Source organism: Phycodurus eques, chromosome 17, assembly GCF_024500275.1.
Source record: "Phycodurus eques isolate BA_2022a chromosome 17, UOR_Pequ_1.1, whole genome shotgun sequence".
NCBI lineage: Eukaryota > Metazoa > Chordata > Actinopteri > Syngnathiformes > Syngnathidae > Phycodurus > Phycodurus eques.
In genome coordinates, this window is record NC_084541.1 from 21,312,720 (window position 1) to 21,339,362 (window position 26,643).

Genomic DNA, 26,643 nt, shown 5'->3' on the forward strand with positions numbered 1-26,643 from the left:
GTAGGAAAACAGACAAAATGGCCAAAATAAATCAAGGATTTTCTTGATCGGTTAGTTGCACTATTGCAGAGAGGATATTTGAAGCGTTTGCAGGTCAAGCTCTTTTTTTGTTGATATGATGGAAAATCGCTTTAGCAGCAAAGATTATTTGCATCAAGATGCAAATGGTCAAAAAGTGCCATTTTGACAACGACATCAAGCAAATATACAGCAATCAATGTATTACTTTGCTTTTCTATTTGATCAGCATACGTGATGATATTGACAAGTCATATTCACGGGAATTCATTGAAAATGGATGACATGCAATCTGGGATTTTCGCGAGCAAAATATTCACAAATACTGCTTCTACTGTATTTCGATAGGACACTTGTTACGCATCATCGGGCCCCTTGGAAGATGTTATTAATCATGATGGGAGGTCTATGAATGCGTTCAATATTGGCCACATTTGATTTTGTTTCAAACAAATATACGGAGAAGACGTTTTCTTTGCTTCGCTGTCTTATTTCCAGTCTTTCGGGTGTTGCGAGAGCGCGCGAAGGGGGGGACACGCCGGAAGTGCTGGGCGTGTGCGCGCGCTGCAGCAAACTGCAGGTGAAGCAACGCAGGATGACGACACGCGCGCACACGGGAGGAGGAAGATGAAGATGAAGAGGAGGAGGAGGGCTTGCGCGAATACAAATGAGAGAAACGCGGGGGCTGCTTTTTGGTTCGGTTTCGTTTTTTTGCAGGTGAATCTCATCCAGCCGCCGAAGGGGGTTTCACCGGGCGGCCCGATCACGCGCCCTCGCTCGCTGGCGATCCCCGACGCCTCCGCACGGGGGCGTGACGTCAGAGGAGGAGGAGGAGGAGGAGGAGGGCGAGATGAAGAGCGACCGCGAGGGAGGACGGCCTTCATGACGCTCGCGGAAGGCAGACAACAAAGTACACGTTACAGAGCCGTACAAACAATTAGAACCGTGTTCAAGCAGCAATATTGTACTTTACAAAAATAATCATGGGATGCAACAGTTTTCGTCCCAATCGAAGGGCCGTCGCGGTGCTCGTTCCGTCCGGTGTGCTCGACAGACAGACGGATATTCTGCTCATCAAGAAGGCGAACTCCTCCCGGCTCACCGGTACGGCACTACAAGTTGGTCTTCACGGAGGATGAAGAATATATGACTGGCTGGACACGAGGGTTTTTCAACACGCACACGCAAATCCTTCAAGAAGTGGACAGATACCGCTCATAAGTGTAAACCGAAAATTCAACAGAACATCTGCGAACGGAAGCACCAACATGCGGGGGTCCGCTGTGCTTGTATATTGTCTGTCTGCGCGTGTTGCTGCGGTGTTCGTGCTAGCAGACTGAAAGGCTAAGCTACGTGCTTGTTTGAACTCAACACAGTTTAACCAGTGGCACGCAAAGGGGGGGAGCGAAGGGGACGGCGGCCCCCGGCGGCCGTTGAAACCGTAATCCCGCCCCGCTGACCGCGACCGGGCAAACGTCTGTGAGCGCGCGTGTACACTTGAGGGGAGCGTCCGGTCCAATACGCCAAGCGTCCATTTCTTGAGGTTCGTCCGCGTATTCTGGTCGAGTCAATTCAAACGACAAGGCCGCGAGACGGCCACTTCATTAGGGACGCAAAGTAGCTCATCGCACGCTGCATAGGACTTTGGCGTGTGTGTGAGTCACACTTGGATGACTTTGCAAAAAGTTCCAGTGTGTGTGTGTGTGTGTGTGTGCGCGCGCGCGCGCGCGAGCACGGAGGGAAGGACGAAGGAGCGCGCAGGGATCTCCCTCCGCCTCCTTGTCCTTCTTTCTTCTCCTCCCCCACATGTTCTTCTTCCTCTCCATCTTGCCTCCTTCTCATCGCTTCTTTTCCTTCCGTCACTCCTCTTTCCTCTTCCCTTCTTCTTTCACCTGCTTGCAGTCCATCTCGTCCTTCCCCTCCTCCTCCATTTGTTCTTCCTCCGTCGCATCCCCTCGACCCGATCTCGCATCAATCGTCTTCTCCTCTTTCTTCCCTTCTGCTCTCTCGCTCTTTCAGCTGCGTTCTCACATCGGCAATCAAAGGGAGAGAAAACACACGCGTGCGCGCCTGTGGAGGGGGTCTCGCAGGGATTTCAGGATGAGTCAGAATGGGGAAAAACGGGGAGGTGGGCGGCTGCAAGGGAAGAAGAAGAACTTTTCGTTTTTACGAAAACAGTTTATGAACAAGCAAACTCGGTCAGAATGGCGTTGGGACATGCTGCTCGAATTCCTTCCGGAAAAAAAAGCCAAAATCTCAAAGTCGTCAATTTCCCGGCGGAGTGGTTGCAGAAGGCAAACTGCTGCAGCGCCACCTGCGGGCCGACTTGGCTTCCCGAAAGAATCTAATTCAAACTTGTCTGCCTTCTTGGACACTGCAATATTACAAGAAGAAAGTCATATCACCTTCTGTGAAACAAACAAACAAAAAAAGCTTTCCTGGCGGCCATTTTAGACTGCTTTAGCTTTCAACACCTACAGAAAATTGCGTTCTGTGACAACATAAAGAGCGACGCTACCCAAAGAAAGAGCAGGAAAACTCTTGCTTTTGCTGTTCTTTAGTCATGGGTTAGTTTCACCAAAAGCAGCAGTTTCTCACCAACAAGCGGACAAAACCAGCTTTTTGTGAACAGATTTTTGGTTTTTGGGACACCTCCAACTATAAACCAGCAAAAACAAGACTGACAAAGATGACAAAATACTTCTTCATTTACACACGGACAACGAAGAAACGCACTGTTAGCGACGCTCGCTCACCGATGGCTCGAGTTGAACGTCAGTGGCTTTTTTACACGCCGTTTGCCGTTTGACTCCCATCAAAAAAAATCTGAACTATCAAGCCAAACCAAGAACAGGTTGGAAACCGAAAACAGTAAGCGCACAGAAGTTAGCGAGGGGAGAGAATATGTAACAATACGCTAACGGGCACACGGGGCGAGCGAGCGAACGGCCGCCCAAAGGCTCGCAAAACGCCAGAAGACCGAGACGTGACATCCTGATCTTCTTCTAAAAAACTCTCACGCAGCGCTGCCATCTACTGGGGTCTGCATGTCATTATTGTTGCGTCGAACCTGCAATTTCACTGACCGCCCGTCGAAAAACGAGTCGATACGTCGGTGGCAGTAAACGCTCGGATCTCGGCTGTCCAATAGAAACGTTCGCGGCGGTCAGAGTTAAGATATGTGACATTTAAGTGACGTCACCACGCAAAAACATCAAAAACGAAGCTCAAGTCCCGCTTGTGCGTCCGCCCCGCCCCGCCCCCCGCGCCTCAGTGACGTGTCCACGCACGCACATGAGTAGGTGAATCTCTGAATGAATGAGCTGCCCCCCACTCACTCACTCGCCCCACCCCACCTCTTCCTTTACGAGTTACTAGGGCATCGCTATAAAAAGCCCACGGAGGACGGGAGAGCCGCTCTGTGAGGGAAGCGAGCGGCGGACGCGCAACACACCGCGAAAACTCCAAGAAGGCGAAGGAGGAGGACAAGAAGAGAAGCAGTGAAGAAGAAGTGTGCAGCAGGTGAGTGGAACGCGCGGGTTTGATTTAGTGATGAGGAGGATGACGGTGGTGAAGGTGAGCGTTGCTGCAGTGTGACTCACGCGCACAATTCGACGTCATCGTCGTGAAAGCAACGACAGATACGCCTGCGTGCCTCTTTTTCCACTTCCGGTCAAGTCGAGCGTCACTTTCATGACATCCTTCCGGCCGGGAGCCCCTTCGTCCTTATATGGACTTCCAGCGGTGGCTGTGACGTCAGCCCTGCGTCACTCTTGCGCACGTTGCGGATGACCGCCTACGCGCGCGCCGCAGTGGGCGGGATTGCGCAGTTCGCTCGTGCATGAGTGAATGCACGAGCGCGTGTTCATTCGCATGTCGTCGCTGCTTGTTTGCGCGGGAAAGGGGAGCGCGAAATCGCCCGGAGCTGCCGCTGCTGCCATGGCAACCGAGGAGCCCGCGAGGGGTCTAAGCCCATTGGTTGTCGAAGCGGGTGACGTCTCTCACACACGCACACGCACGCACACACGCCAACTCAGAACCACGGAGAGCGCGCGTGAGTGGGGCGCTGTTCAGACCACGTGGTGCTGAAGGCGGGAATAGACACTTTTACGCACCCCAAAAAAAAAAAAATGTGATGATGTCAATGAGCATTGGTCACATTTCCCTTCGCAAATATATTATGACAAAATATTTGGTTGGAAAAAATCATCCCAAAATTAAAAAAAAAACCACTTATTTCAAACATGTACATTGGTTGATGATAAAAATGTGCTCCACTGACATCATTTCCCCCTCTTTTACTCGAAAATAATAGAATAATAATGTTAGTCCAAGACATTGGAACCATGTGCGACCAATGCACGTCACTTCATTAGGTACACCTGTTGCCCACTCTCATCAAAGCAAATCCAGAAAAAAAAATCCAAAATCAGGAAGTAGATGATTTTGTCTAAATGAAGCTTTCAAATCACCGCAACAATGTTCCCCGGCCCTAAATGTCACAAGATGGCGCCCGTAATATTTTTACAGTTTTATCCCGAGAAATGTATTCCCTTTTTTGTGCGTGCAAGTAACAAGGCTCGATCGATAGATAATGAACAAGCTCTCAACTGAAGTTGAGTCAACAAGATGGCAGCCATTGAACGTCGTTATCGTGAATAAGAATAATTTTACTTCAAAAACAATTGTACATATTTATTGTTAGTATTATCATTCATGCCAAGCATCCTGTAATATTTGAAATTTTGTCATCATATTTCATGCATTCATTTGGTCATTTTTTCCCCGAAACTCAGTGAATTTAAAATGTCTTGATTTGTTTTATATTTGTTTTCCATTCATTAAGCTCATGAAATAGGCCATCTTCCGTCCCGCTTCACCTCACGCGGGTCGCCCTCTTCGGGCGAGAGGCGGGGTCTCCGAACCCTGAACCGGCCGCCAGCCAATCGCAGGGCACATAGAAACAAACAACCATTCACACCTAGGGACAATTGAGACTCTTCAGTGAACCTAGCTCGCGTGTTTTTGGGATGTGGGAGGGAAGCGGAGTTCCCGGAGAAAAGCTACGCAGAACATGCAAACTCCACACAGGCGGGGCCGGATTTGAACCCGCAAGCTCACGACTGCGAGACAGACGCTCTCGCCGGTCGTCCGCCGTGCCGCTTGATTTATTGGAAATCGTAGAAGAGAAAATGTTAGGCAAATGAACAATTTTTGTGACAGGATTAGATTTTGAAAAATAATTTGCCCGACAAACAAAGAGTTGAAATTCTAAAATTGGACATTTTACACACATTCTCAGTCTCACCGTCGATTGCATTTTGTTATATTTTGTGTCCCGTGAGGGACGCAGATTCCAAATTTGTGTTTGTGCTTCAGATGTCGACTTTTGTCCGTGCAGGTTCACCGCTGAGGAACCCTTCGTCATCTCCATCTTTTTTCTTCTCCTTGAGCGTTGCTCGCCGCAGCGCGCCCGTCTGTTATTTTGAACGCGGCCGGAGAAAACCCTCGCGCACGAGAGGATGACTCGAAATCCAGAAAAGTCCACGTTGACCTTTAACCCACGACATGGTCGCACGTACTCCCAGGTGGCAAAAACTAGTGAGCGAGCCTCCCGTGTCACGTGGTCACGACCGCCCGTTGACAAAAACGGGCTCAGATTACGATCGATTGGTGATCGAGCGTTACCCTTAACACTCAATTTATCGGTTTGAAGTTTTATGAAAATGAAAAGGCAATCAACTTAACTACCTGTCGGGCAGAAATGTTGCTAATTGTGCATGACTTCTTGCCAGTCTTATGCCCAGTTGTTAGCTAACGAGGGTTGGGCTTTTTTTTGTTGTTGTTGTCTTTTTCCCCCCCAGAGGTAAATATTCCAACATAGTTTGAGCAAAGTTCCCGAAGCCCGAGCCAACAAGTCAGAGTGCAAGCAAGCGTGCACGGCAAATAACTGACACCTTGTCGGTCATGCCTGCCGTCTCGTAGGTTGATCTTCCTCAGACACGATGGCTTTAAAAAAAACACAAATCCGACATAGTGCACACAATCGTTGAGGGACCGGCTCGTCAAATGAATTTTGCGTCGCTCGGATTAACGGCACAGACGAGCGGAAATTGGATGGCGTGCTGTCCATGCTGAGGTTAGCTAGCGTTTCCTTGCAAAACCCGTCCGCCTCGCCGGCGCATTCGGCCTCCCCGGCAGCAGGTTCCGACATACCTCGACTGGTTTTTTAATGACTTAAAAAAAAGCTTCTGGGGAATATCTGACAGCGCGAGCCCAAACGCAAGAAGTTTGCTCATCGTTTTAAATGCCGCTGACTTGTTGCCCCCCCCCCCCCCCCAAATGTTTGCAAACATTGTAAATGTATATTAGGTGAGACTTTGATGTTTTGGAGTTCGAAGAGCCGGCCGGAGCATCAGCACCTTGGCTGTAGACTGCTTACTGCTGCTACGCGCACTCCCGCCACAGTAACAGTCTACAGTCATGGCTACTGACGCCTGGCAACAACAACAACAACAACAACAACAACAACAACAACCGGGCACGGACGGATAGATGGGCACAACTAGGAGTCCCGGCGTGCGCCAATGAGAGGAGGCCGCCCTTCAGTTGCCATGGCGACCAACGCCGGTCCGCTGCTGTCTCCATGGCGACCGTGGCTTTAGATTGTTACTTTAGCGAGCGGTAACCACGGTAACAGTCTACAGCCATGGTCGCTAGGGGCAGGCGTCGTCACGGAGACGCAACTTTGACCTGTGCTGCCCTCTACGCGCCGACAGCCGCAACTACAGCAGTCTTTGAAAATGTGCAAATGTCTTCTGAACGTCGTGTGGATGGAAATTGTTCAATGTGGCGAAAGGTTGAACTTGAGCAGCATGGAAATTAAAACAAATAAAAAAGCATCATTAAAGTGGATGAGCTTTATGTGTTTGATGTGCGATTTATCCTCGTATAAAAGCAAGCAACCTTTTTTTCCTATTCAGCAGCTTTCACACGGCGACCACGAAGTGCTTCACAACGCAAAAAGTACAAGCGGGATGGAAAATAAGATGAAGCATTAGATAGAGGCTAGCCAAAATTCCTTACGGCTTAAATGATTATAAGGCCTTTTCCACTGACACATGATTTTTTCCCCCACACAAGCAGCACATCTTTTCTAAAAGGTTTTTAGGCAGGTGCACGGTACATTTGAACAAATTGGGGCGATTACAATTTTAAAAAGACAAACAGATTTCATTATTACCAGAGCTTCAGTGGCCTTTCATTGATTTTTGCACTCAATATTCATGCCAACCATACAAGGACAAAAAAAGTATTGCATTACTTAACCAATGTGTTATTTATAACCCTTTATACAGTGGAACCCCGATGAACGGACAAATACGGTCCAACGTAGCCGATTGTCCGTTACATTGAAGCACTTTTATTTTTGGAGGCCATTTGCATTTACTACTGTACAGTACAATTTTTTTCCCCGTGGCCTAAAATACCCAGTACAGTACAAAGTTATTGTAAATAAATATAATAAAAAAGCTTGAAAAGGTTAGAAAATCCAAACTTACCACATCAGCGTGCTTGGTCGTGGTGACATTGTTGACGTGCAGTTCTCATCGTAGGCGAGTCGCTTGCGTGAGCCGCGAGGAATTAGTGCGCTTCCTAGTTCCAAATCCGTTGCCAAAAGCGAACGGCTTGACAAAAAAAAAAAGTTACTGTACCAAAAACAGAATGTTCCAGACTCCAGAGACGTGTGTTGTGTTCCTCTTAACCGCCGCCGCCATGCTACTCTCGCTCTATGCAACAATACGTAGAACTTCTGCCACCATGGCCGCCACGTCAACGCATGGCCTGGAAATCCCACCACATTCAACATGGCCGTCAGACAGGCACATCTGTTGGCTATATCTAGTCATATTGTATAGCTGTGACCCAGAAGTACATGCTGCAGTCGCTGCCGATATTGCGCCACAGTGGCCAATTGTGGAACTAACAGACTTTATCAACACTGGTTTAAGTGAAAACAAAAAATGATTTACAAAAAGAAGCGACGGGAGAATGACACCGAGGCTTTGGAGCTTGTGTCACTCTTCCTGAAGCGAGTGATTCCAAACGCCGTGTCGGCGCTTGTATCGAAACACCGGTGTCACGTTCGAACGTCATCGCGGTTTCGCTTCGCGCTTCATTCCTTCAAAATGTTTCCAAGCTTTTCACAGCTTGACAGCTTTGAGTGGTTTGGCGCCATACGAGCTGTAGAAGATCCACCACTGAGGAGATGGAGATTTGGAGAGTCAAGAGTATTTTGGGCAAGTCAGCCCGTCTTGCAAGCTTTTCCTTGAAAACATCGCACACACAAAACAATGTTTCTGAATTCACACACTATGATCATTTGCAAAGTAGGGAGGATCTAAAATCCTGTTCGGGACTTTTAGTAGAGTTTTTAAATAAAGCTCGACACTTTTAATAAACTTTTAACCGCATTTAACATTTCATATCATTTGCATTTATTCTTTGGGTTCATCTGGAATGCGTTTTAGAGTATCGGGGAGAGCATCCGCATATTTTATTGTCATGACGATTTACTCATTTTGTGGTATGAATGAACAAAAGACGTTAATTGCTGTGTGGGAAACAGTGGCAGCGCTTCAGTCGCGTTCTTGAGAGGTTGCTATGGCTTCAGCTTGGAATCCTTTCCGGCACAATTGTTCGAAAAGCCTCGGGGCTTCGCGGGGCTTCGCTCGCCCGCCACGACAAAAAAGGATCGAGGAAAAATCACAACAGGCTGAGAGCCAAAACGAGAGACACGCGACGGCAACATCACCGAGCTGCCGAGCGAAAACAAGCTGACCGATGAGACGACGAGGCACACCCGGACGAGACGCGAGCGCCTGCAAGGAGCTGATTGGCCGGCAGCAGGAACAGGTGGGAAGGAAAAGTATTCCAACAGTTGAGTCGATGAAAGTCCATCTTGTAAATCCACGCGTGAGCGTGCGTTTTTATATCCAGATCTGGCGAGGCCCCGCCTCCCCTCCGATCACCGTGACGACGCAGGCCGCATAACGAAAACAACAAACGACATCCGCGGGGTGTTTTTCCTTTTTTTGGTCCGGACGGAGGAAAAAGCGAGCCGACCAAGAAGATGTGCGCGGTGTCCAGAACCCGTACTTCTTCCGCGACTTGTATTACTTCTCAATCTTGTATTATTCTACAGGAATAGTAGTCTCGGTCTCGGGCCGAGAACTTGTACAACTTAAGAACTTCTACAACTTGTACCTATTCCGGGACTTGTATTATTTGTGGAAATTCTATGATATAAAACTCTCGGAAAAAGGAGTACCACTCTAGAACGTCTCGTACCCGTACTTAAATTCTTCAGCAAGGTGGACGTATACTACTTCTAGAACTTCTGCAACTTGCTTTACTTGTATTACTTCAAGTACTTGTACTAGAGTAAAAGTGGAGTCTAAAACTTCTCCAGTATGTAGTAGTCCTACAACGTGTTCTACCTCTTAAGACTTGTACTATTTTGTATCTCTAGTACACGCAGAACATCTACGAACTCTACTAGTATTAGTTGTATATCTAGAACTGTACATTCTCGGGGACTAGTGCTAGAGCGAGTATTTGTACGACGACGACAGAAATGAAGAAGAAAAGAAAACCACTCCTGAGCGCAGAGCGACGCGAAGGTACTGGCGAGGCGCGCTCGTCTTCATCGGCAGCTTCGTGCTCCTGCTGACTTCACGGACATTTTTGCTGAAAACAACTTTTGAGGAGATGAAAATTATTTCAAGTGTAATCCGATAAGTTTGGACTCGAAATAAGACCAATATTCTCGAGTGCGCGCGCACATCTGCAGATGATCGACAGGCACAGGCCAAGGCGCGCACGAGGAAACGCCCCCGCCGCGTTCCCAGCATGCCTTGCGTGGCCGCAGTGACTCGTCGCAAAAAAAGAGGACAACGTCCCAGCAGGGCAGCCATTTGGGCTCCCAATAGAAAGACTTTGCATGACGGAAGCCATCTCGGCTTCAATGTTATGAATATTATTCATGTTAAGACTTGCAACGTATTCTTATTTTCGATGTTAACAGACTTGAAACAGACACTCATGAGGGATGTCTAGACTTCAAAGTCAAAACTAATGAGTGTTGTTTCAAGTTGTCACATTTCTGACTGATATATATATTTCAAATGTTTACTAGCATTCTGAAAATTAGGTTTGGGACTTACAACCAATTGTCTTGATTCTTGTTTTCATGAGAGCACAACTTGAACTGAGGCTGCTGGAGAAGTGAGACACGAAACCATTTATTGCGTCTCATGCGGTTTCACTGACACAACGGAGCGCTGCGTCTCGGCCTTCCGTCACCGGAAGCGCTCCAGAAAGTTCTGGTAGTTTTGTCTGTGGGCGGAAGCGGCCGGCACAAAATGGCCGCCGGGATGCGTGAGCACGTGCGGGTCTCGGAAGAGCGGGAGGAGATCGCGGCTCATGTCGGCGGGAATCACGCCGTCCTCCAGGCCGAAGACGTGCAGGGACGCCGTCCCCAGCGGCGCAGAGTAGAAGCTGAGGAAGGGCGCAGGGCGGTACAACGTTTACGGCACATTTCCTCAGGGAAGTCGGAAACCAATTCCAAATTGGAAACTTTCCACGGGCATTAGGACCAGTGAGCTTTTCGGCTAATAACGGCGGACGGGGTCGCATATTTTGAGATTTTGCGAGCCTAACCTGAGGTGCTGAGCGCACGCGCTGCGGAAGCCGGCGACCAAGATGGCGAAGCGGAAGGCGAAGTCCGGCTCGCGCTGGGATTCCTGCAGCGCGCACAACACGGCCGCCAGGGCGGCGCCCTGGCTGAAGCCCAAGGACGCCGTCGAACGGGCCGTGGCGCCGCACCGCCTGCCGCACGGCCGCCACGCTCTCGTCCAGGCCCGAGCTCTCGTCGCAGCGCAGATGCGCGCTGAAGGTCCGGGCGCCGGGGTCCGAGAACCACCAGCCTCGACGGTCCGGGTCCTCGCCGCCTTCCCGGGCGCCGGCGCTCTCCTGGGCTGCGCGTCAACAACGACAACGACGACGACGTTAGTCCCGGTTACGGGTGGAACGTGTCCAGAAAACTTCTGGAAGGTTTCCGGCAAATTTCCATGGGAAGTTAATATAAAGAATTTTTTAAAAAGACACCAAAGATGACAACAGACGCTGTTTGGGCGTGGATGATATCATATTTGTATAAATAAACTGATATACGTTTTCAACTTTTGTCTGAAGTTTTGTCAGCCATAAAGAAAACAAAAGTTGAGCAAGTTGCGCTGCAAAAAAAATCACGTCATCAATTGTAGTTGTGCTCGTTAGCATAGCATACACAAGAAGTCACGTGACGTTGGGCATATAACTGATTGAACTATGACAACCTTTTTTCCCGAACTTGAATTAAGATCTTTTGACGCGCATCGGTTGGAAGAGCTTAGCTGCCGCCCTCTTGTGGCCACTTCAGAAACTGCGCCTTCTTTCAAGTTAGACTTTGTGGCGAAAACGCCATTTTTCTTGAAATACATAAGTATTATTTGGACAGTTTGAACCGTCGCTATTTCACGACTTTAAAGTTAAGCTAGACAGAGAAGTTCGCAGTGTGTTAGCTTAGCTTGGCGTTAGCTTAGCTTTCGCTCACCTTGTTCGAGTAAATGCGGCGCGTCCACGTACACAAAGTCGACGTTTTTCTTGAGAAGCTTCCTCAGGGCACCGGTCTTCTCCCGGAACGAGGCGCCGTTCTGCCGGTAGCCGTGCAAGCACAACACCCGCAGAGGCGCCATGGACGGGCCGCTGGCCTGCGAGCTCACCGGAGCTGCTAGCTAGCTAGCTAGCTGGCTAGCGCTGGTTGGGAAGGAACCAAGTACAAATACGTGCTCACACACAAGTGGCAACTAAGAAAGAAGAAAGTGTTCACTTTTTCCAGCGCTCTTGCTGCAGTTCTCCATGTGACCACACGAGTGCGCCGATCGCTGTGTCAGCTGAGGACGAAGCTTTTTTTTGGGTTTCTTTTCTCCGCCCTCCGAAATCTGTTTTGAGTCGTCAAAGTTGCAGCTGGTTCCGAACATGTTCAAGACGTTCTGGCAGCGTCTTCGGCACCCGGGGGACTGCACCCCTGGCCCGGTTCCGCCGCCGTGGCGGCACCAATTTAGCACCGCGCTCTAGAGCCCCAAAAGTCAACAAAGTGTGTTCGGACTCGATGACAAAGTTGGATCCGTCCTGCTGACTTTGGACCTTTTGCAACTTTTGCTGGGCTGTTTTTGCGGGATTTGACGTACTTTTGACTTTCATGTCTCGCGTCGTTGTGGATTTCGACTGACGCTCGGAACCGCCGTCGGATCGGACAGGGTCGGTGATTGTTTGTTTGGAGGCGAAGGCGATGCGGTAAGAAGCAGGCCGCGTCGCCGTTCTGACCGCTCATTCGGCCGGTCGAGGTAAGCAGCGAGCGAGGCCTGCGGGTCGGGCTTCTAGCGGGCTCGCGTAGAGCCCTTGGCCGCCTCGGAGGCTTCACGGGTCGGCGGTGAGCGCCGCCCCTCGTCGGGCCTGCGCCTGGCGAGATGGAGCGGATGGAAGTGGACCAGTGCGCAGGCGCAGCTGCTGGGGCTTTACGCCGGTCCATCAGCGCCCCCATGATTACGAGTGTCAGGTTGGTGGTACTGCAGGCCGGCATAAAAAACCAGCGTCGATCGATGAGTGACGTCACGTTGAGTGTCTGGAAACCCCAAAAAGTCAAATGAATACAAAGAAATGTATTTAAGTTCGAATCACCCTTTTACAGCAATACCTTGACTTACAGGTTGAATTCGTTCTGTGACCAAGCAAATCAATTATGAAATCTATTCTATCAAAAATGAAATTATCAAATATGAAATCTATGACAATTATGACCGTACTAAAGCTGGGACAAGCCGAAAGTCAACAAAAGTGTGCGTGTTAATGCTCTTTGTGCTTTTTGAAGCAGTTTACTGTAATTTACACGCGCGAGTTGAGCCGGAGTCGGGGTGGCCGGTTAGTCAGCGTGTGAGCGTCTGGCCGTGAGTTGTGGCCTAGAGCAGCTCCTTGCGGGTGTTGTCATTTTGGATTTGTGGTGACTGCCGCTATTTACAAAATTTGACTTACGACATCTCACTTTGTCCCGCCCCCCCCCCCCAAAAAAAAAAATGAAGCAAGCACTGGCTCGTAAGTCAAGGTACGACCGTCTGCCGTTGCGTGTAAGACGTCGAGGTCGTAACGTGCCATTGTTGCGTTTGCGTCCCATCAGCGAGCGGATGGGCGTGTGCAGTCCCGTCGTCTCCTGGCTGCGACAAAGACGAGTGTCCGTCAACTGCAGCTGTCCGTCACAGGTCAGTGTGCGCGTGTGATGAATCTGGGCTTGGTGAGGTGTCAGGATTTATTTTTGAAAATATATATATATATATTTTGCAGTATTGCAGAATGTGTGTCCTCGCTGATGTGCACTACTTACACTAACAATACGGCTGTCAAGAGAGAGGAGCTAGTTTACAAAAAAGCACGGTCAGTGTTGACAACTCAGGCCAGGTACACACGTGAGGATTTCTCGTCTGCTCCTGACCCCTCACATGAAGACAAAAAAGTCTGGCATTGAAAAGTTTTGGTCGTACTGTGCTCCGATGAGCTCAACACACAGAAAGATTCTGTTCTAGTACCGGTCCAAAAAACTAAATCAAAACATGTTGACATCAAAATAATGTCACTGCGATTTGCTTTTTCTCTCCAATTGGACTTTCTTTGAAGAAAAATGTGAGATTCGGTTTGAAGGGCGTCTGGTGTGAACGTGACGTGTGCGCCTGTTTGCAGGAGGACAAGATGGAGGCGTCACTTCAGGGGACCACCGTGCACAGACTCAGGTGCCGACGCCTCGCTTGCTCCGCCCACTTTGAAGCCACCCGCCCTCACACTTCCTCTTTGCTTTCCAGAGTTTCCTGTCAACTTCCGGCGCCGCCCGGGAGCCAGTGCCACCAAAACCCGCCTGAGGTGGTGATTTATGGTCACCTTGGTATTTTTTTTTGGAGTCACGTGGGTGTTGACGGTCCTGTTTGTGTCTTCTTCAGTGGTTCCGCTCGCCGGAGAGCGGAGTGACGCCGAACTCCTCACCGAGTCCCACCAGGAGGTTCAGGTCCAACCACGTCTTTTCTTCCTCTCGCTCACTTCCTTAATTTTTCCTCTCAGATTTTATTTTATTTTTTTTACTTTTCCCTGCAACTCGTGTCATTTGGTTCCTCACGCTCTCTAACTTGACTGGCTGATACTTTTCCGGCAGACCCGTGGGTGGAGCCAACATCAGATGTCCCGCCTTAACGCCACTCAAGCGGAAAGGTTTGTATCGTTTTTATCGATCGGTTTCAGATTTTTATGTACCTTCCTACCTTGACTTACGAGCGCCCCAACTTACTTAGTTTTTTTTTTTTTGGTCATGAGAGAGAGAGAAAAAAAAGAGAGCAATTAAGGTAGTGTGACGATAACGAGCTTGGTCACGGAAGCAATTAACCTCGTAAGACAAGGTCTCCAAAATGAAAGTGGTCTTAAGATAAGGCTGTGGTGTCTCTCAGGAGGGGCGGAGTCAGACGGTCCACCCAAGAAGCTTTTTGTGACTGCAGTGTTAGACCCCTCCCACCACAGTAGCTACACACTCAGGTGACAACCAATCACAACACTCCTCCTCACTTTGGTCACTTTACAGTACACGCCCATTTGCCAGGTCACGTCCTCGCAAATTCTTCTGTTGAACCTAATCAAGCGGACTTCTTGTGTATGCTACGCTAATGAGCAAAACGAGGATTGATTTCATCATTGTTTGAAAATGAACTTTTTAAAATGTAGTTTTCTTTATGGCTGTTGTCTTCAGACAAAAGTTAAATACACGTATATGATTTATTTATCCAAATATATGTAAACACGAATAAAGCCAAAACATTGGGCATTGTCATCTTTGGTGGCTCTTAAAAAAGTAAACATTGTAGACGTTTAAAGTTCCTACAGTTGCTCGATCACGGTTCCCTTCACCATTCATCCCAACCGGGAGGAAGTGGTTTGCGCCCGTTTTGCCGAATGTGGACGTAGATCGTACATATGCCAGACTAACACCTATTCACGCCTATCTGCGTATTTTTCTGCTCTTTCGGTGAATCGGATTTTTGATCCCTTTATTCAAAAACAGGACATTTGAAATTGACAGTGCAAATGATGCAAAAACAAATAGGCTTTACACGATCAGGATTGTTGAGTTGAAATAACCGATCCCATCCCAAGATGGAGGAATGTGTCTATTTAAATGACCTGTTCATTTACTGTATATACTTGTGTACTTAGTTGCTGAAAAAATTATATTCACAATTAATGTTTTGTTCCTCTATTTATGCCAGTGAGGCATAGTGACAGACGGAACAAATGAATGCTCTTCTATTAGATGGCAGGAAGGAAATACAGTCATTAATGGATCCACTTTTTGATTGTTTTCACTTGTAAAATATGTTCCTTGGCTCCAAAAAGGTTGGAAATGAGTGCTCGTCAGCTCGTGTATTCTAATCAGTCAGGCCAAAGCGACATTACATGACAGAAATAATGGGTGCTCACTTACTGTAATGAAATGACTTCACCCACACTGAAACTTTACAGCATGATTCGAGAGAACGGCGGCATGTTTACGTACAACCGTTAGTGCTAGCGCTAGCTTGCTAGGCTACATAACGTTTTTGTTGCCTGCTCGCGAGCCGTATCGTATTCGAAGTACGTGAACATGCCTCAAGCGAGCCTTAAACCAACGTCCTCTCCTTTCCTGAGCGCCGGTGACCACCAACACACGTTTTTCCCCATTTTGTCCTTAGAATACAGTCGTCGCCACGGCAACGAGTGTATCCGGTCGCATTTGAGTTGACAAGATAAAGCCCAACGATCGTAAAAAACGGGATGCGGTGGTATCGGAATACAAGATTTTATTGCCGTAGTCTGACGTAGTGCAATTGTGAAAGAGCAAAAGTCTTCTAGTCTGATCCGGCATGACATGTTGTCTGCGTCAGACGTGTTGTCGGTCCCACACCGCCGACATGTGTTTTAATAAGTTTATTGGCCGTCAGATATTTACAGTACTACGTCAAAAGACACGCGACAGGGCTAAAAATAAACTAGCTTTTGGATTCACATGTACTGTGCACGATGGCGACGCGGAGGAAATGTCTTTTGCGGAGCCGATCAAGGACGTCGTTGATCGGATTGGCGAATTACGACATTAAAGCCGATCAGCAAAAAATGCTAACTAATTATCAGCTGATACCGATCAGGCCGATCAAATCGGTGTAAAGTCTAAAATGCAATCATGTTTCAGTTCCTGTTTTGGTTCGTCAAGAATGTTGATGATCGTTTTCCAAAGTAAAAGCGGATGTTTGCAGAAGTCTTATTTGGGGGAAAAAAACCAACAAGAATCAGTCAGCTTTCATGGAGGATGACACAGATCGGAGAAGATTTACTTTTGAGAGGCTGAAATTTGGACGGTTTGGACAATGATGAAAAATGTGTTACAAAGAAAATATGGCTAAACAAGGTCTCAAAACGATTAATCCTTGATCCAAATAGTTGGCGATTAATTTGATAATTGTCAATTTATTGATTAATTGTTGCACCTCTAGTGCAAAACTACTGTTGGTCTTCTTTAGCTCTTAACAGTAGAGGTAACAGAACACTAATGTCGGAATCTAACGTTGGCATTACTTGTTAGCATGAAGCTAGCGGACTTTGGTTAGCTGAAGTCTGGTTTTGTTGAAAATGTTGGTGTTTTAAGTGTACTTTGATATGTTTAGATGTGTAGAAATTCTGTGGGCCGTGTAACAACAAGGAGTCATTTTCTCTCTTTATCACGGATTCTTAGTCGCTGCGAGTGAGACTGGAATGTATCCTCCGCAATACACGGGGTTCAGTGTGGATTTAAAAAATCGGTGATGTCATCACACGAGAGCCCAACATGATAAAATCAATTGTTAAAACCGTTCCTCGCTTTCGTATACAAATATACAGTATTGCTCCTTACTTCATTTCAATGTCAACTGTCTCCGCCCCCAGTGCCTCAGCTGCAGACTCCGCCCCCAGAGGAGTTGGTCCTTTGTCTCCGCCCACTTTCACACCATTCACCACCCACCCGCCACATTAACCCCACCCCCACGCAAGTCCTGCCTCTTCTTGCACCAACGGCGCTCCGCGATGACGTCACAAGTGGGGCGAGACCAGAGAAGTGGGCGGAGCCAGCCTGGAAGTGCCTTGGACTCAGTCAGTTTAACGTCGGACAACCGAAAGTTTTTTGGAATATGGAATATTTGGAATATTTCCACAATTCCCGAGCTTAACGCTCCTACGGAAATTTAGCGGAAACTTTCCACGCCGTCGCAACCGAAATCTTGAGCAAGAAGGACCGACGTTAAGTTTCCGCGGCCGTCTTTGATGGTGGTCGATGGAGCGGGCGCCCTTCGGCCAGTCGATTGGTTGACTCCTGGCCGCCGTCAGTGCGAGCAGCAGCAGCGCGCCCAAGTGGACGCTCCCCGTCCCTGCATCACCACCAGTTTTTTTGTTTACGTGACAATGTTACTGAGTACACACAGGGGTCCTCAAACGTTTTGGGTCCAGGGATCCCTTACAGGGCAATCATTTTTCACCAACTACCTTGTGTACCCATAAATTTCCCCCCTAAAAAGTCAGTTACTATAACAAATTGACATTTTTTTCAGTTGTAGTATGAGAATAGTCTTACTTTTTCAAGTTCTTTACAAGAACAAGGATGATTCAGTCGAAAAAGTCATTTTATAAGAATAAAAATGACCAGATCATGGTAATATATTAAAGTCAGTTTAACGAGGGTTTGGGATGGTTTTGAACAAGTGAAATTCAAAATTGCATTCTTACATTGTCTTTTATTTGGCAAAGGACACACTGAAGCAATACGACTATATTCTATCTAATCGCGCAAAATTATTTTGTGACGCCCAGTTTGAGAACCACTGGTGTACAGGGCCGTGCAGAAGTCTTTAGCCCAAACTCACAGCCATATATTCTCTCCGCACTGTGTGCTCAACAGATATTGCTGGAGTTTAGTTGGAGACCTTCTTTTTCCTCTTCATGCGCTTAAAATTAACCATCCGTTGATATGGCGGGGCTTTACTGTACTCTTAAGATGTCATTGCGTTTATGGCATTGTTAATACCCAAAATGTAGAGGTGGACTAACGACTTCTGCACAGTACTTTAGCTTAGCATGTTGTTAACATCCAAGTCCAACTATTTCGATGAACATTCTCTGGCGGCAACAAGAAAAGGTCAACAACGAAAGGACACGTTTGTCCAGTCGCGGCAGAGAAAACGTTCGCTGACGTCAAACTGTTTTCCCGTCAGTTTGCATTTGGACTTTTTGCGCTTGGGAAAGTTTTGGTGCCAAAGACGCCGCCGAAAGCGACGACCCGCTTCCTCCGTCCTGGATTTCGCACGTCAGCCTCCGAATGACATTGACAGAACGTTTGGCGTTTCCATCGCGACGTTGGAGGACGACGAGTTTGTGTAAAGAAAAAGTGACTTGATGAAGTCAAGGCACAAGAAGGAAATATAATTTTTTTTTTTAACATTTCAAAGAGCAAAAAGAACAACTTGTGAAATATTTTTATGCAACCTTCTGAAAATACAACAAGGTCGACTCTGGATAATCATCATTGATCATTTCGTCCATCAGCCGGCATGCTTCACAGGGGGCGTGGCTATCACAAAAGCGCTTTTATCAGAACAGAATCTCACTCGATGTTTGCAGAAATGATTGTCGCGCTCATGTTTATGAAACATTTGACGAGCAGAGCAAGCATAAACGATGCGAACATTTATTATCTTATTGTTACAATTGGAGATCTGCTAAAAACCTGCAGGCGGCGCCGACCGGTCAGCGGGACAGCAGCGGCAGGTCTCCGGGGTTGATGATGAGGCTGGAATCCAGGTTGAGATTCTCTGAGGAGAGAGAAAAAAAAGAAGAAAAAAAAAATGCTGACGGATTCGATTGCCGGATCTCGACTTGATTTTATTCATACGGTGGCGCCTTGAGATACGAACGAAGACCCTTCCAGCTGTTTATTGCCGCTCCCAGCCGAGGTTTCCTGTGGGACTCCTGAGGCAGCCGACGGGTTCCGGCTGGCCAAGCGGAATGCGGCTTTGGTGGTCGCGGAAGCAAAGGAGTTCGGTGAGGCCTTGGAGAAAGACTTCCGGACGGCTTCGAGGAAATTCTGGTCCGGCGTCTCAGGCAGGGGAAGCGGTGCGCCATCAACACTGTGTAAAGTGGGGACGGGGCGCCGCTGACCTCGACTCGGGACGTTGCGAGCCGGTGGGGAGAATACTTCGAAGACCACCTCAATTCCACCGACACGCCTTCCCGTGAGGGAGCAGAGTCTGGGGGTCACGTGGGGGGTGCTCCGGGAGTACGGGATACCGAACCGCCTGATACGGGCCGTTCGGTCCCTCTACGACAGGAGTCAGAGTTCGGTCCGCATATCCGGCAGCAAGTCGGACTCGTTCCGGTGAGGGTTGCGCTCCGCCAAGGCTGCCCCTTGTCACCGATTCTGTTCATAACTTTTATGGACAGAATTTCTAAGCGCAGCCGAGGCGTCGAGGGGGTCCGGTTCGGTGGCCTCAGTATTGCATCTCTGCTTTTTGCAGACGATGCGGTTCTGTTGGCTTCGTCGAGCCGTGACCTCCAACTCTCACTGGAGCGGTTCGCAGCAGAGTGTGAAGCGGCCGGGATGAGAATCGGCACCTCCGAATCCGAGACCGTGGTCCTCGGTCGGAAAAGGGCGGCGTGCCCGCTCCGGGTCGGGGATGAGATCCTGCCCCGAGTGGAGGAGTTCGAGTATCTTGGGGTCTTGTTCACGAGTGAGTGAGCAGTGATGGGGACTTTGTATCGATCCGTTGTGGTGAAGAAGGAGCTAAGTCGAAAGGCGAAGCTCTCGAGTTACCGGTCGATCTACGTTCCTCCCATCACCAACGGTCACGAGCTGCGGGTCGTGACCCAAAGAACGAGATCCCGGATACGAGCGGCCGAAATGAGTTTCCTCCGCAGGGTGTCCGGGCTCTCCCTTAGAGAACGGGCGAGAAGCTCGGTCGTCCGGGAGGAGCTCAGAGTCGAGCCGCTGCTCCTCCGCATCGAGAGGAGCCGGACGAGGTGGCCGGGGCATCTGATTCGGACGCCCTCCCGGACGCCTCCCCGGTGAGGTGTTCCGGGCACGTCCCGCGGGGAGGAGACCCCGGGGACGACCCGGGACACGCCGGAGAGACCGCGTCCTTCGGGCGGCCCGGGAACGCCTCGGGATCCCCCCGGAAGAGCTGGAGGAAGTGGCTGGGGAGAGGGAAGTCTGGGCGTCCCTGCTAAAGCTACAACCCCTGCGACCCGATCTCTGATAAGCGCTAGAAAATGGATGGACGGTGACGCTCGGAGAGCTCATTATTTTTGTAGGCGGTACGTGAATAAAAAGAGCTCACCCTGGTCGAAGTTGAGCTTCTTGCCGAGTCCGTCCATGTCCACCAGGTCGCTGTTGACGTCCGAGTCGTTGAGCGCGCTCAGCGTCACGTCTGCGAGCACAAACGGACCAGTGGAATTTTTCATTTGCCACTTTGAGTTCCTCGCCTCAACTGCCACGATGACAACGTGCCATAAATAAATGACGGAAACGGCGATTAGGGAGCCTTCCGTTGATCGTTTCAGCCACAGAGTCGACGAGATAAAAATCCCGCTCAGGTTCTGTACTTTGAATAGATTTTTCTGATGACTTTTTACTTTTACTCCCTACATTTGAAAACATATCTGTATGTTCTTCTCTTCACTTTCATCAAAATACATTTTTAGCCTTTTTTCAACATCAACAAATTTCTCGAAAAACAGACAGGTCCGGAATATTCACAACGCAATTCATCCAAGAGACAATTATGTTTCGTGAATAAAAAATGTCCCAAATGAATGTACGTAAATATGTACGCCACTAAAATGCATACGGCACTTGTGGGTTTCTAAAATCAAACCCTTCTTTTTGAAAGCGACATTTATTTTCCTTTGGTTTTCCAGGCTCAGGAAACGCGACGTCCAACGATCTGATTGGCCGTCTGCCGGTAGGCGTGGCTCTACTTTTGTCCGAATGGCATCTGTCGCCTTTTGCGCTTCTACTCGTCAAATTGAACATCTTGTCAACAATGTTGACACGAATGAAACAATTTGTTGGTCATGATGCAAATGGAGCATTTTGTTCACAATTACGTGAATGCAGCATTTGATGGAAAAACAAAACAAAACAGATTCGATTCGGTCCCCACCTGCCGTCTTCTGCTTCTTGATGGGCGGGGCCAGGGAGGCTCCGCTCTGCATTCCCGTCGCTACGACGACCTGCGAGGCGGGCACGGCGCCGGGCGGCAGAGCGGGCGAGGCGGGGGCGACGGCTTTCTTGGTGCTCTTCTTGGGGGAGTCGACAGAAAGCGGCACCCGGCTGTCCTCGTACAACTTCCTCTTCACCGTGCTCTTGATCTGAGCGCTGTTCACATTTTGTCAAACAATTTGTTATTATTAAAATAGCACTCAACAATATTACAGTACACTTGATGAAAATTGAGTGACATAATGACATTGAACAAAAGAGAATTCAAGAGTTTCGCCACACTTTCTGCTCCAATTCAAAGCACATTGTGCCGCTCATTCTGGTGTGCGCACCTTGGCCACCGGGGGGCAGTATGAGACGAACAGGTGCGTACACAGTGAGCGGACCGCGCTCTTCGTGGGGGGATAGCGATCGGGCCCGACCGCGAACAGCGAGTCTGTGGCTTACTGACGCTCATTAGAATTGCCACGATCAAAAAAATAAATAAACGATCCCCGCATGAAGAAGCAGCGCATGGGGAATAAAATACAGCCAATAACGAAAAACTGCGGTAGCCCCCCCCAAAGTTAAATAAAAACATCTGCTCATAGGTAAGTTCGGTGCCGAACCGTGAAACTGTAACGTACTGTACATGGAGATAGTCTCAGCTTCTCAGTACCACAATAACAGGAGGCATTCTTCGCAGAGGATAAAGAATATGCCGGTGTATATCGCGTCTGTTTGTTGCTGCACCGCTTGTTTCTCGAAGGGTTCTAACGCCTCAACGCCAACGCTATCCGTCAGCCAGTCAATGGAGTTTCCATTATGTGATAGCATGTAGCCATCGAGGGCGTTCCTTTAAATATAGAGCGTGTAATTCTCTTTGCTTTGGAGCCGGGCCGCTATGGCGCGCTGGCATATCGAGTCCTCACATCGATGGCGTAGAAGCTTTGTTTCGATACGGTATCAGGGACGAATTCCCATCACCTGCGATGAACGAAGCTTCACCGTAGCGGCAAACTTCCAAGTGTGGCGTTCGGTGTACATACACGGTGCGATCTTTAATCACGCTGCTGATGCTGTTGAGGTCGTCGCCGAATCGCCGCACGGCCAAGCGCAGCATCTCGATCTCCGTCTCCGTCCATTTGGCCCTGAACGCCACCGGCGCTGCCGTTAGCCATGTTAGCCTAGCTTAGTGGTTAGCGCGCTCAGCGGCTCTCTCACCCTGCGGGGCTGCTGTCGGACACCGGGTGCAGCTGCATGGTCAGCTCGCCCAGTTTGCTGAAAGCTGCGCCGGCCGCCGAGAAGATCTCGCCCACCTGCGCACGCGGACATTTTTGTCAACGATTGGCACAAGAACTTCGTTAACGATGACCAAAATGCAACTTTTGCTTCCCGGTTAGAATGTGAAGGCGGCATTTCGTTAACAATTATGATGTAAATGAAACTTATTGCTAGCAATTATGACGTGACGGCAGCATTTTGTCACCAATTGCGATGCAAATGTGAGACGTGTGTGACTATGAATGGCGGTCGTAATCAGGAATCTCAAGCTCTCTCGTCGCCTCCTCCTCCTCCTCGTCCTCATCATCAGAATCCTCTTTATTTGCCAAGTATGTCCAAAAAACACACAAGGAATTTGTCTCTGGTAGTGGGAGCCGCTCGAGTACGACAACAGACGGTCAATTGACAGAGAACACTTTGGCGACAGAAAGACATTGACCAAAAAAAATAATAATTGAGTCCTCTGCTAACATTTAATCAGCCCGCTTTCAACAATTTGATGCAACTTTCCTCATTCAGGGCAAAACACTCAATTGCTCCAAATGACGCAAAACCAACGGCTAACACTTGAATTTGTTTTCATTGAATCATTCGTAAGAAGAATTCGTAATTTACCTTAGCAGAGGCAGACGTCATACCGCTAAAAGTCAGCAGCTTCTCTTCGCCAATGCAAACAATGAGACGAGCTAACACAGCTAGCCGCTAGCTGACGTGGGCTGGCTGCCACTTGTTAGCGGCTTTCCATCCAGAAGCGGGTCACATTCCGAAAACAACAACAGCCGGAAGAAAGGTAAACGTTCACGAAGTTGATTTAGCGACGCCAAGAACTCCCGAGTGAAGTTAGGAGAAAGAAATGGGACACAATGCGAGGCAGGAGTCCGGGCAAATTGTCAGACTGTGAACGTCATTGGTTGGTTTTAACCGGAAAAGGCGGGGTGTCTCGAGTCGACGTTTTTCATTGGTCGCCCTGTTGCCCATGCCGATTGCCGTCGAGGTTTTCCGAGTGAAGCCGAGATCACAAATCGGAACAAGACTCACCGGAGAGCTTTCTGTGGAATGCAGGGATTCGAAAAACTTTTAACCACAATAATATTACATTTATTGAATAAAGACGCATTACAATTAGTAGAATACAGATATAAAAACAAGGATAAAACATGAGGAATTTCCACATTAAAAGCTATTCGAGGAAGGTAGGTTTTTAGGAGTGATTTGAAGGTCGAGAGATGTGAGCAGTCACGTTGGGGTTTTGGGAGAACGTTCCAGAGGGTTGGGTGGGGGCAGAGATGCGTGGCGAAGGCCGGGCCGCCAGGTTGGACGGCTTTTCCGGGTGGTGCAGGGGGCCTCAATTGGAGGGTGTGAACGAGGAGAAGGACTTTTGGCCTCCGGAAAATCCAAAACAGAAAAACTTTTTATCCTTTATAATCCTAACCCCAATGAAACAAACTGAAATTGAAGGTCACAAGAACAATTCCCAAATGTACTCTATATAAACCTGCACATACAAGATGGCCAACAGGCAAATATTCATGCGACAAAATAAACCAAGTACGACTTAGGTCTTAGGTCTTTGCTTTGTTTCTTACTGAAATGTCCAAAGTTTGCAGAATTCGGTGCTTAATGATTTTTAGGTCATCTTCATTTCCACACAAAAGCACGTCATGTCTTTTATTTTGACATCGGCACTTCCTGTCACACATTTCGACATGCAGAAAACACGTTGAGGAATGACTACATCAACACGGAACGTTTAAACGTGAAATAAATTACAGGGGTCGCTCCAGCCGACGGGCCGCCGCGGGGGGCGGGGCCATCTCATGTCACCATGTACTCCTGCCGCTTGTTGAGTCGAACCTGGCACAGGGACACGGCGCCCACCGCCACGTAGACGGCGGCCGCGATGAAGCAGTTGATGCCCACTTGGCTGTACAGACCGTAGATGTTCTGGGGAGGGTGTTGACTGCGAGAAAACGACAACAACAACAACCGCGTGAGCTCACTTCCTGTCGGAACAGGAAAGGGCCTTCCTACACCTTGCGCATTTCCAAATTCCATACTTCTTCCACACACTGACTGCCAGACTCCTTGGTAAAGAAAATAGGGGTGTTAGTATTTGTAAATAAATGTTTTCATTATTGTGAATGTGTTCAATTACGTCATTCCATCATTTCCAGAAGACGTAATATCCAAATAAATGAAGAGCAAACACAGATAAGCTGAGTGCATGGAACTAAAAAAGGTTTTCTCTTTTAATATGAATTAGATGATGATCAGATAAAATAGTATAAGAGTGGTAACAGTCTGGGAAACTGAAATATTTTTCCCTTCGATACTTTCCATTTTCTCTGCTTTCCCAGGCCTGAAAATGTATCAAATCTACTAGAAATATACACAGTATATACTGTGCGGATGTATATAATCTATCAAATCCAATAACTGACTCGTTGCGGATGTCGTCCTCGGTAAACGGGACGTCCTCGATGAGCACGGCCGACTTGGCGCTGAAGAAGATTCCCAGCATCGCCTGCGACGACAAAGAGCGCAGCCACAAATGACCAAACAATGACTCGAACGCCTCATATCATCATGAATCACAATTGCCGACAAAACGCCGTCATTGGTCACTCAATGTGCCATTGGCATCAGAATTGTCAAGCACACCGTGATTGTCAACGTAATGTTCCATTTGCTATACAAATGTGAACAAAATGCAACGCTTGCATCATAATGGACAGCAAAATGTTTCTATTCACATTATGGTCAGCAACAAAACGCCCTATTTGCATCAAATCGTAAACAAATTTGCCATTGGCATTATTGTCGTTAACAAAATGCTCAATTCACGGAATCATCGTCAACAATGTTTCCATTCACACCAAAGTAGTCAATAAAACTCCCCATTTTTATAATTATTTTAAAATTCACAATTTGCCTCGTAATTGGAAACTACATTTTTCATTCACCTTCACCGTCAACAAAATGTTCTATTTGATTTATCATTGAAAACAAAACTCCCCGTTTGCCTCATAATTGTTAACGAATGTTTACTTTGCTTTGAAATAGTTAACAAAATGCTTAAATTGCATGATAAACGTCAACGGTTTAATCACAAAAAATATTGAAAGAAACAAATATTGCTCGTCCATACATGCTAACACAATCGGATACAAATACGTTCTTTATTTCTATATTTGGGCACTTCCTGTTTTCAGTCACCTGACAGGTTGCGGTGTCAAAGTCACGTGAAGACAAGAGGGGGGGGGGGAATAAATCACGTGATCAACGGATTATACTTTCTTTTCCCTTTACGCGTAGATTTGATCAGGAAACAAGGAACATTCTCGTGACTGTTGTTCGAAGTTGTTTTTGCGTTTGTTTGGTGCGGCTCCGTCTACACACTGGAGGCCAACGTCGGCCAGCGTTTCTTTCTTGGCCACAATGAAGAGCACGATCGTCGTCGCATCGCTCATCCTAAATCCTAATTGAGACCAAGAAGAACGTTGCGGCTTGGGCGCTTGTCCGGGAACTAGTCTTATCCGGGCCGTGTGTTTCTTACCAACATGATGACGCCCCAGATGCTGATGACGATGCCGCACGCGGCCATCTTGGGGCCGCAGAAGAGCAACGACGGCATCCTTCCCGGTCAACTCGATCAGCAGTCGCGCACAACAACAAGTTTCTCCTCTTTTGGGGCCCTTCGACAAGGACCAAAACGTTTCAGGAAGTAGTCAGCCCACAAAGGAAGGACGACGGCCGGGCTGAGCCGACGTCGACGTCGGCGGAGGCTTTGGGTCAGCTGATCCCCGAGCTCGGCGAAACTCGGCAAAACCCGGCAAGCATCGTCGTCGTGGTCTTCTTCTTGTTCACGTTTAACGGCGTGTCGGTGCATTACCGCCACCTACGCACATTTAATAAACACGAGGCCCCGGGTGAGGACTCGTGATTGTTTTGTG

At 48.3% G+C, this 26,643-nt stretch overlaps 4 protein-coding genes across 9 annotated transcripts; 1 reads left to right on the forward strand and 3 right to left on the reverse strand.

The window, feature by feature from the left end:
- Nucleotides 1–10,303: 10,303 nt before the first annotated feature.
- ovca2 (OVCA2 serine hydrolase domain containing) lies at nucleotides 10,304–12,597 on the reverse strand. Its single transcript, XM_061702311.1, is given in 4 exon segments — nucleotides 10,304–10,578; nucleotides 10,741–10,874; nucleotides 10,876–11,057; nucleotides 11,675–12,597. Coding segments are annotated over 4 exon segments (657 nt in total). The 5' UTR covers nucleotides 11,817–12,597; the 3' UTR covers nucleotides 10,304–10,379.
- Nucleotides 11,625–18,829, forward strand: LOC133415827 (uncharacterized). 6 transcript variants are annotated; one of them, XM_061702309.1, is made up of 8 exons: nucleotides 11,627–12,679; nucleotides 13,295–13,376; nucleotides 13,852–13,901; nucleotides 13,971–14,028; nucleotides 14,106–14,170; nucleotides 14,315–14,370; nucleotides 14,604–14,688; nucleotides 17,107–17,277. In XM_061702309.1, exons 1-8 carry the CDS (start codon nucleotides 12,591–12,593, stop codon nucleotides 17,192–17,194), a joined length of 573 nt encoding a protein of 190 aa, XP_061558293.1. In that variant the 5' UTR covers nucleotides 11,627–12,590; the 3' UTR covers nucleotides 17,195–17,277. The 6 variants fall into 6 exon arrangements, with proteins under 6 accessions (XP_061558289.1, XP_061558293.1, XP_061558290.1 ...); XM_061702308.1 differs by lacking the exon at nucleotides 14,604–14,688 and adding an exon at nucleotides 13,200–13,212 and having other exon boundaries at nucleotides 12,659–12,679; nucleotides 17,107–18,828; XM_061702305.1 differs by lacking the exon at nucleotides 14,604–14,688 and having other exon boundaries at nucleotides 11,625–12,679; nucleotides 17,107–18,829.
- On the reverse strand, nucleotides 17,879–23,593 carry c17h17orf49 (chromosome 17 C17orf49 homolog). Its single transcript, XM_061702312.1, has 6 exons — nucleotides 23,306–23,593; nucleotides 22,631–22,725; nucleotides 22,456–22,557; nucleotides 21,369–21,583; nucleotides 20,544–20,633; nucleotides 17,879–19,022 (listed from the first exon to the last, which is right to left on the reverse strand). Exons 1-6 carry the CDS (start codon nucleotides 23,324–23,326, stop codon nucleotides 18,958–18,960), a joined length of 588 nt encoding a protein of 195 aa, XP_061558296.1. The 5' UTR covers nucleotides 23,327–23,593; the 3' UTR covers nucleotides 17,879–18,957.
- Nucleotides 23,594–24,344: 751 nt separating this feature from the next.
- On the reverse strand, nucleotides 24,345–26,542 carry rnasekb (ribonuclease, RNase K b). Its single transcript, XM_061703540.1, has 3 exons — nucleotides 26,247–26,542; nucleotides 25,132–25,214; nucleotides 24,345–24,650 (listed from the first exon to the last, which is right to left on the reverse strand). The coding sequence occupies exons 1-3, from the start codon at nucleotides 26,322–26,324 to the stop codon at nucleotides 24,506–24,508; spliced, it is 306 nt and encodes a 101-aa protein (XP_061559524.1). The 5' UTR covers nucleotides 26,325–26,542; the 3' UTR covers nucleotides 24,345–24,505.
- Between the last annotated feature and the right edge of the window lie 101 nt (nucleotides 26,543–26,643).

Coding starts and splice junctions, on each gene's coding strand:
- c17h17orf49 (XM_061702312.1), bottom strand. CDS start 23,326: ATGACGTCTGCCTCTGCTAAG. Junction 22,726..23,305: donor TGACGTCTGCCTCTGCTAAG/GTAAATTACGAA, acceptor CCGCGTGCGCAG/GTGGGCGAGATCTTCTCGGC. Junction 22,558..22,630: donor TCCGACAGCAGCCCCGCAGG/GTGAGAGAGCCG, acceptor GGTGGCGTTCAG/GGCCAAATGGACGGAGACGG.
- LOC133415827 (XM_061702304.1), top strand. CDS start 13,194: ATGAAGCAAGCACTGGCTCGTAAGTCAAGGTACGACCGTCTGCCGTTG. Junction 14,029..14,105: donor GCCACCAAAACCCGCCTGAG/GTGGTGATTTAT, acceptor TGTCTTCTTCAG/TGGTTCCGCTCGCCGGAGAG. Junction 14,171..14,314: donor AGTCCCACCAGGAGGTTCAG/GTCCAACCACGT, acceptor CTTTTCCGGCAG/ACCCGTGGGTGGAGCCAACA.
- rnasekb (XM_061703540.1), bottom strand. CDS start 26,324: ATGCCGTCGTTGCTCTTCTGCGGCCCCAAGATGGCCGCGTGCGGCATC. Junction 25,215..26,246: donor TCTGGGGCGTCATCATGTTG/GTAAGAAACACA, acceptor TTGTCGTCGCAG/GCGATGCTGGGAATCTTCTT. Junction 24,651..25,131: donor GAGGACGACATCCGCAACGA/GTCAGTTATTGG, acceptor GTTTTCTCGCAG/TCAACACCCTCCCCAGAACA.